The sequence below is a fragment of the Malaya genurostris genome, chromosome 3 (assembly GCF_030247185.1).
Source record: "Malaya genurostris strain Urasoe2022 chromosome 3, Malgen_1.1, whole genome shotgun sequence".
In the NCBI taxonomy this organism is placed as follows: domain Eukaryota; kingdom Metazoa; phylum Arthropoda; class Insecta; order Diptera; family Culicidae; genus Malaya; species Malaya genurostris.
This window is the reverse complement of record NC_080572.1, coordinates 131,586,546-131,596,601: the sequence shown is the minus strand read 5'-3', so window position 1 is coordinate 131,596,601 and position 10,056 is coordinate 131,586,546. Positions and strand designations below refer to the sequence as shown.

Genomic DNA, 10,056 nt, shown 5'->3' with positions numbered 1-10,056 from the left:
TATGAATCATTAAGTAACATGATCCCTATATTTATAGACGTAATATTCACAGCCTTATAGCAGGAATCGGAACTAATTGGCTCAAGAAAAACGTTCCCCTGATTATTTGGAGATTTGTGCCTTGATGTGACTTCTCATCATTTTCCTGATGGGAAGGTAAGGATAAAAGGAACATTGATGGGAATTGCTAAGTGAGTAAGGTAGGAAAAAAGTACAAAACTAAAAACACCGTTTCTGAAAGTACGCTGCACGATCAGTAGGTGTCATAATGCTCATTTAATAAAACCTTAATTCCATGGAAGCGTTTAGAATTTCTACAAAACCAACACTATTCAGCACTCCCAGAAGAACGAATTACAAAATGCATGAGCAGAAGTAAGTTTGGCGCCTTATAAGAAATCATTCAATCCAAGAAGAACGATGCATCCCTCTGACTATATCTCTTTTTCACATTGGGTGAGAAACAATGGAATAACCTTCAAAAGATGAGTTTCAGTTAAAATAGCAATATCGGCATTCTTCTCTTGAAGAAAGTCGGACAATTCAGCAGTTTTGCTCCTGAGTGAGCAAGCATTCCAATTTACAAAAACCAAATCATTATGCTGCATATTCTATGATGAATTTGCCTAAGGCGTTGATTTGATCTAACCGCGTTCTGCAGTTTCGTAGTTTTGTTGTCATTGTTTCAAAAATGACGATCAGTTGTTCAGCAGAGAATAAATCACCAGAGTCATCCTTTGCTTGTGGTTGATTATTGCCCCATCCAGGAGGGATTTGGAGGAAGAATCTTTTTGTGATCCAGCGGCTGAATCTTTTGGATTGCTGTGAGAAAGTGGCGGCAAATTTTGAATATCCCTCTTCGGTGGGAGCCGTGGGAAATTAATTTCATCCTTCTGTGGAACGTTCTTGCGCGTTGATTGTTCACGGAATGCCTGTTGTCGAATTTTTGTGAACTCAGCACGTTTGGGACACAATTTCCTAGTAGATGGATGGTCGCCATCACAGTTCACACATTTTACTGCGATGTCATCTAGTAGGCAATCGTTGGTATTGTGTGATTCAGCACATTTCCCGCACCGACTTTTCATGTGGCAATTTCTCGCTCCATGGCCGTAGTTCAAACAGTTCGTGCACTGTGTGACATCCCGATGTACCGGTTTATACTTTGGCCATTCGATGATTATATGAAATAACGATTTTATCGTTTTCAGTTGACTCATGGTGATGGAGCCCTTCTCCAGATGAATGAAGTACAGTTGATCTCGATACTTTTGATTGTCCGTGTTGTGTCGTTTCATTTTAAACACCATCACAGGCTTTAATCCAGCCTTCGACAGTGCCTGCTTTAGTTCGGCTTCCATCATGTCGGGTAGTCCTCGAAGTACAACCTTCATAGGTTTGTTGGCGGCAATATCATGTGTGAAGTATTCCGCTTTTGACTGCTTCAGGTAACATTGCACTGCTTTGTAGTGATTCAAAGCCGGAACAGTTATTTTGTAGCCTTCAGTACATAAACGGATTGTTGCCTGTAGTCCTTTGCTGATCAGCGTGTTGAAATCTGAGCGTAGAGGCGGTGGGAAGCCCTTCAGGTAGAAAGGCGGCATTTTTTCCTTCTGCAGTTCCTCTTCGACATCAACTGGCAGATCAGCGTATTGGTTGTTACTCAGAAAACGGTCGTTCACCTGTACATCACTTGGCTTCAGACGCTCAGCATCCTTTGGATCCTTCTCGGATCTATAGCGCGTTTTACCCATAGCGCGGGTAGGTAGGCAGCTGCGAATAAGAGATAAAACAAAATCGAAACTAGTCGTAGCAGGTTATTCGTCTATCTACATCGAGTGTTAGATGACGAATGATGATCGATTTTCAACCAAAGTTTACCTTTTATACTCGTCCAGTAGATAATCAGAACTGCTATGTATTTGACTACTTCAAAACCGTCAGCCGGGTGCGAAAACGGCAAGCAAACATGATGAATTTTCCTCATTATTTTCAAAAGTTTCCATTTGTTTATGGTTCTCTCACACTGTTGAAAATTTAATCACAAATATTTGGTCACATTTGCGATAGCTTGTAGAAAAATAAAGTTGTTTGGTTAAGTACATTCAAGAGATATTCGCGATAAAGCTCTGCCCATTCTTGTACAGGCTAAATTTTGAAAAGGCGCCCCATAGTAAAGTAAGTCGTATTCGCGACAATAAACGCCTGAAAACGACATCATTGAAGCCAATTTAGTTTCCAGCGGGCTACCTGTACGATAATGTTGACACCTCAATATTGCCTGTACGAGCTTTGCATGAGACACAACTCTTAGTCCTCATGAAGTGAATATTGTGAACATCAGCTCCAGATCATCACAACATGTCCTTGAGATGGAACACGAATAACCGTGCATCCAGACAAAGCAGTAACTTTTATTTGACCCGGCCCAGTAGTCCAACCGCCACTTCTCGACATCAGCAACCAACTTACACGCCTGAGTGTCATCAACGAAACATCAACAAATACTTACAAGCATCGTTAAACATCATCAGCCATATGTCAATAATCCTTATCGTATATGATAAAACAACCACTTAAAAGTAAGAAGTGATATACACAGTTAATTACCATGGTTCCTTAAAAGAGTTGAAAACTCACTGGTGCTTATTGTATACATTGTTTGAAAAAAAAGGAAGAACGGTTTGTATGCCTGCTGTAGAAAACTCTAAAGTAGTTCACATCAATAGGCTTTTCTCTATTGAATAGTTATCAATAAATCACTGAATTATTGGAACCTGAAATTATAGGAGAAAAAGTTGTGAATATTTTTACTCCCAGTGTATTGATAGATAATACATTGTAATGCCAAAAAAACTCGTGAGAAAAAATATCACAGCTATAAAACTAAAAGCTGTAACCGTTTTCATTCTGGGAAAATTTTGCTACAAATTGTACTACTCTGAATATGATGAAACACAACTCTTAGGGAAATTGGATTGAACTGATATTGGTTAAATTTTAAGCCTCGCTCCTGTGTTCTTATGTTATAACGAAGGATTTATAATCAAATAAATCTGTGTATCCTTTGTTTTAATATAGACAAGTGATTTTTTTTTAATTCACACACTCTTGTTACAATTTGATCTATGATCTTGTTATTGGAAACAAATTCTTGATTGTTCATACAGTACAAGTAAGCATACTTGATTACTTACCGGCCGCTTCCCTCCTTCTTCATCGTTCCTACAAAGAAATATTGCCTTTGGGTAACATTTCGGCATGAAATCAATATACACTTCTTGAATAGAATGTTTCCGTTTAGCGTAACATTTTACTATTTATTTAACGTTAGGTTGCCAATTTGTACCTATAGACCTTTGTTGAAGTATACTCTGGCAGGAACGTAACCATTGTTCTCCATTTTTGCATAAAATTCAGGTTCTAATATTTTCATCAAACTGGTGTTGATTGCGGCAGTTTGTGGGAACAAAGCACAGGCAATCGGAACCATAAATGTTAGGCTACAATACTATCTACATTAGATATTCAAAATCAATTAACATATTAATGCATACTTACAAGCATCCTACCACCATAACTTGAAATGGAGCATGAAGGAATGAAAATTGCTTGAACAAACGATGTTTTTCTAAAGATTCCATGATAATTGGTAATATTAACATTCCTGGGGCGCACATGGCAATTCTGGAAAATACGACCTAAAAAGATATTATGAAATTAATTGGCTCGTACATTATCGTATTTGGAGATTAGACAAGTAATCTCTGAAAAAACTATAGGTTTTATTTTCCTTTTGATGTGGAACACATCTTTGTTTTCTATTGTAGAAGTGCAAATTAAAAACTCAAGGAAAAATACACGTAGAAATGTAATCAGGATTTGAACACTTACAGCTTCGTCAATTTTGTGTCAATTATTCATTTTATTTTACCATTTGGTTGGAAATATTTCTACCTCTCGACTTGAGTATATCAAGCCATGTATTTTCAATTATATATGATTAAAATTTTGATTAATAGTGAGCTGTGTCCTATTTTGTCAGCTAAAAATCTAAGACGCTATGCTGGCTTACTGAGTTTCCATTACGGAGACGATGGTTTTAAAGAAGTAAGCGATCTATTAGCTGTGAAGCATCGCTCTGATTGGTCAATTATTGCAAAAACGAAGCTGCAGCTAACGTTTCATTCTGTGTTTTGTTTTCAACGAGTACACAGTTAAAACTTTGATACATATGAGTGAATTGGAGAAGATGTCGCTTAAAGTGACCGATTGTGAGAGAGACAGTTCGGGACGGTCCGTGAAGCGGAAGAAAACTACAAGTTCCAGAGCATCATCTGTCGGCCATGTGTCAGTGGCTACAATGAACACCTACGCTTCACTGGATATTGACTACAATCCGAAGCCGATCCGGATAATATGGATAATGCATTCAAGTTATGCAGTTTGGGACCAAGCTGCTTTGCAACTCACAGTACGAGTATGATCTGGTAACGAAACATCTCCAGGAAACGGAAGCGGAATTTTTCATTCATGACAAGAACAGTGAAAACCCATACAAAGTTGTGCTGAGAGGTCTTCCGTTAGTCACCTTATCACCTTATCAAATCTTAAAAAACCGGCTCTGGCAATTCATCGAATGAAACGTCGAGAAGAGGATAAAGCTGTTGAATTGGATACGACGATCGGAAAGATAAAATTCATCACAGCATACAGCCCTAGACAGTGCTCACTGAACCAAGGAACTCAATCACAACTAAGAAATGATCTGCAGAAGCTGACAAGAGGACGAAATAAATTCATCATCGCCGATGATATCAATGCCAGACATCAAGCCTGGGGGAAATTCCAGAAATAATCGAAATGGAGCAGTGCTGAACGACGCCCTTAAAAACGGCTACTACACTATCCTGAGTCCGGATAGTTCAACGTGTTGCCAAATCAGGGACATGCTCCATCATCGACCTGTTTATCACCAATCTTGCTGAGAACATCTCTCGTCCGGTCATCATTGAAGACATCAGCTTCAACCACTATTCTGTTGTGGTGGATGTTGGGTCCGGTGTTGAAACCCAGCAACGTACTCGGCGTGATTATCATTATGTCGACTGGTCAGCATTCAGCAGCAGTGTGGACAACAACATTAACTACGATCGCCATCCAGAATCAGCAGAGGACATCGACAGGTAACTGAATGAAGTTGAGCGTGCCATCGCCAGAGCTCGAGAACTAAAAATAAGAGAAATACCAATATTCCGTAAATCTACCACCACTGATTCTACCACTAAAACGATAATTACGTTAAGAAATATTTTTCGAAGGCAGTACCAGGGAACAGGACTCAGGGAAAAGTAAACTTCAGCCTAATAATCTAACTAATATCATTAGGCCTAATAATCTCATTAATATCATTAGGCAAAGACTAAAAGTTATCAAAAACAGCACGGAGAACCCTCCGATCATAAAATTGCGATATCGCGATCTTTGCGATAGTTGATTCAACTAATTTCTTTTTGATTCAACCAATATGGTTTTTGATTTGGATATATTCAAGTAGTTGAAGAATATGTTGTTTTGAATGCTGTTAAATGCCGGAGACAGTTGAAAGCAAAACAACAATCGCAATGCAAAATCAACAACTTTTTCAGTTGATATTTGTTCGCGTCGCATCAAAATGTCAATGAAAACAACATCGATGATTAAAACGTTTGGTGAAATTGTGTTCATTCGATTTGAGAAATTTATGATTCCATAACAAGAGTTTATCTAACAGCGGTGTTGTGATAAAGTTAACCTTGTTTAAGATGAAAAAGATTTGGTGACAAATTGAAAAATGTTTACTGATTTGGTGTTACAAAAATCAAACAATTCACACATATTTGTACCCCTGAGAGAAATTGAAATTAAAAAAAAGTACAGGTGTGTAATGTCAGAGACATAACTGGATGTCGTGAATACGAATAAAACTGACACTCTTACTTTATACTTCCGAATATAAATTAGTTGATCGATAGTGTGAATTGTGCAAGTTTTGCTCTTTTACACTACTAGAATTTGTAACGATACACCTAAACTACAGTACAGATTAGTTACATTAAACATTCTGACACACAAAGATCACGAATGCTTCTTCCGCTTGCGGTAACAATCTTTGTATTTTGCTTGGAGATTCTTCGATCGCACCATAATTAACACGATGAAAACGACAGCCAAATTCGAAATGAATGGCTTCTGAGTCGGTGCTACGCATTTATATAGCAAATCTGCAAAAAGTTTACTACAAACTACAACTGATTGAAAAATGGGCCGTATACAATATAGTGCAGTAAAATTTCGCATAATTCTTTGGGTATAAACTTATGGTTCTAAATGGCACCTTAGAGAATTTTGATGTCGATTATTACATTTCGGATTTCAATATTTTAGTAAAAGTTACTATCAAAATGCTGTACGGGATTAATTTTCGGCATCCCAGAAGAGCAAATTGTATAATTTTCTAAGATATTGAACACTGATTCGATATAAACAATTTTAAACACTGTTTTAGAACTGTGAAAATTGCAAAAAAATGGTCAAATTATCTTAGATTTGCACTACACTGATAATTTTAATTTACGATTTACAAAGAAGCAATCTTTATAGTTCTTTAGGTAACAGTTAGAGCCATTAGAAGGGCGGATTTTGCAGAATATTCCACATTGTTGTCCATTTTCCGTTGTATTTTGCTCCAATGCAAACGACCACCAACAGGTGACTCTACGACCTGAGCGTTTGAGGTCTGTTCTTATTACTAGCGACTGCTCCACCTGACGACCGAAGTCCAAATTAGAGCATTGACGACTGCTGCTCCCGACGATTGAAGTCCAAATGAAAGCACGACCTAAGCGTTTGAGGCCTTATAACACGCAAAAGGCCTGCTTTCATTGCCAACTGCTCCACCGGACGACTGAAGTCCAAATGAGAGTTGCGACTTGGGCGTTTGAGGTTTTTAATCACGCAGAAAGTGCACTCTCCGAAGCTTCTGGTTGACTAAATCATTCCCACGACGTCCGCTTCCTTTCAACACACAAGAAGAAATGATCGATTTTTTACCACGGTTCACCTTTTATACGCAGTCAGTTGAAGATATGTGCCTGACTACCTCAAAATCGTCGTCCTTGTGTGAAAAACCCAAGCGAAAGTAAAGAGTTTTCCGCGTTGTTTTCAAATTTTCAGAAAATTTAATTTTTGAGTTGTTTGTGGTTATCTCACACTGTTCAAAATATTATCCTAAATTCCTGATCATATTTATGATGAAATAGTGAAAGAATTATGTTGCTGCCATTAACACAAGTCGATATATTCACGATTAAGTTCTGCCCATTCTTCCATATGGCTAATTTTGAAAAGGCGCCCCATAGTAAAGTAAGTCGTATTCACGACAAAAGGTAGCTAATAACCAAATATCATCAATCAATGGGATTATCACTCATTGCGGAAGGCTCTATATTCATTGAATATCGCACCAACATTCAAGTTATGCAGTTTGGGACCAAGCTGCTTTGCAACTCACAGGACGAGTATGATCTGGTAACGAAACATCTCCAGGAAACGGAAGCGAAATTTTTCACTCATAACAAGAACAGTGAAAACCCATACAAAGTTGTGCTGAGAGGTCTTCCGTTAGTCACCTTATAACCTTATCAAATCTTAAGAAACCGGCTCTGGCAATTCATCGAATGAAACGTCGAGAAGAGGATAAAGCTGTTGAATTGGATACGACGATCGGAAAGATAAAATTCATCACAGCATACAGCCCTAGACAGTCCTCACTGAACCAAGGAACTCAATCACAACTAAAAAATGATCTGCAGAAGCTGACAAGAGGACGAAATAAATTCATCATCGCCGGTGATATCAAGCCTGGGGGAAATTCCAGAAATAATCGAAATGGAGCAGTGCTGAACGACGCCCTTAAAAACGGCTACTACACTATCCTGAGTCCGGATAGTTCAACGTGTTGCCAAATCAGGGACATGCTCCATCATCGACCTGTTTATCACCAATCTTGCTGAGAACATCTCTCGTCCGGTCATCATTGAAGACATCAGCTTCAACCACTATTCTGTTGTGGTGGATGTTGGGTCCGGTGTTGAAACCCAGCAACGTACTCGGCGTGATTATCATTATGTCGACTGGTCAGCATTCAGCAGCAGTGTGGACAACAACATTAACTACGATCGCCATCCAGAATCAGCAGAGGACATCGAAAGGTAACTGAATGAAGTTGAACGTGCCATCGCCAAAGCTCGAGAACTAAAAATAAGAGAAATACCAATATTCCGTAAATCTACCACCAATGATTCTACCACTAAAACGATAATTACGTTAAGAAATGTTTTTCGAAGGCAGTACCAGGGAACAGGACTCAGGGAAAAGTAAACTTCAGCCTAATAATCTAACTAATATCATTAGGCCTAATAATCTCATTAATATCATTAGGCAAAGACTAAAAGTTATCAAAAACAGCACGGAGAACCCTCCGATCATAAAATTGCGATATCGCAGTTTTTGATCGTTGCGATAGTTGATTCAACTAATTTCTTTTTGATTCAACCAATATGGTTTTTGATTTGCATATATTCAAGTAGTTGAAGAGTATGTTGTTTTGAATGCTGTTAAATGCCGGAGACAGTTGAAAGCAAAACAATAATCACAATGCAAAATCAACAACTTTTTCAGTTGATATTTGTTCGCGTCGCTTCAAAATGTCAATGAAAACAACATCGATGATTAAAACGTTTGGTGAAATTGTGTTCATTCGATTTGAGAAATTTATGATTCCATAACAAGAGTTTATCTAACAGCGGTGTTGTGATAAAGTTAACCTTGTTTAAGATGAAAAAAATTTGGCGACAAATTAAAAAATGTTTACTGATTTGGTGTTACAAAAATCAAACAATTCACACATATTTGTACCCCTGAGAGATATTGAAATTAAAAAGATAGCTAATAACCAAATATCATCAATCAAATGTATATTCGTTCGTCTAAACCTAATCATTGTCGTTAAATTCATGTTAATTCATGTTAAATTCATGTTAATTCATGTTAATGATGCCTTTCTCATATCAATCATACTATCATATGTAATACATTAGTATTCTTTAGAATAATTTTCTTCGATTCCTGAAAAGAATAACTAAAATAGGTTTGTTTGACCGTCTACTGATAAAAACTATTAATTGGAGAAGATTTGAGGTCGATTTAGAAAACTTTTTACGGTTTTTCGCCCTTTTCAGTGATGGTATACAATTTTTAACACACTTTACCGTATATTTCCGGATCCGGAGATCGAATCGAGATAAAATTCAGGAATTACGTATGGGACAACAGGACCTTTCATTTGAAACTAAGTTTATGAAAATCGGTCGCGCCATCTATGAGAAAAGCTAGAACACATATTTTCATTTTTTTTACTTATTTTACCCCATAACTCCGGAGCCGGAAGTCGGATCCACACAATATTCAGGAATTTTGTATAGGAATACAAGACCTTTCATTTGAACCCAAGTTTGTGAAAATCGGTTCAGCCATACGAATCGAAACACTCTATAGTTCCGAAACTGAAAGTATTATCCACAACGAATTCAGGGATTTTGTTTGAAATCCCTGAATCCCTTTTTCCTTTTTTTAACGTTTAACCCAACAGTTCCAGAGCCGGAAGTCGGATTCAGTTGAAAATCAGACATTTTATTTGGGATTATAACACCTTTGTATACATTGTTGTAAGAGGCGAATTGTTTTTGCCTTTCTCATATAGAAAGGTTATGCAATCACTTGAAAAACCGACTAGTGAAAATTGGCCCGGAGGTCCAAGTGTCATATACCATTCGACTCAGTTCATCGAGCTGAGCAATGTCTGTGTTTGTGTGTGTGTGTGTGTGTGTGTGTGTGTATGTGTGTGTGAGTGTGTGTATGTGTCAAATAATCTCACTAGGTTTTCTCGGAGATGGCTGAACCGATTTTGACAAACTTAGATTCAAATGAAAGGTCTCGTGGTGTGTTCAATATTTC

The 10,056-nt window shown here is 37.7% G+C and overlaps 1 protein-coding gene across 2 annotated transcripts in view; it reads right to left on the bottom strand.

Moving 5' to 3' along the window:
* Positions 1–3,278: 3,278 nt before the first annotated feature.
* LOC131438696 (sideroflexin-2) overlaps positions 3,279–10,056 on the bottom strand; it is a 171,108-nt gene continuing 164,330 nt past the window's right edge. For both annotated transcript variants that reach the window (XM_058608873.1, XM_058608872.1), the window contains 2 exons: positions 3,562–3,701; positions 3,279–3,503 (listed from right to left, as the gene is read on the bottom strand). In XM_058608873.1, coding sequence (XP_058464856.1) covers positions 3,350–3,503; positions 3,562–3,701 — 294 coding nt within the window. In that variant the 3' untranslated portion in view covers positions 3,279–3,349. The remainder of the gene's footprint in view (positions 3,504–3,561; positions 3,702–10,056) is intronic.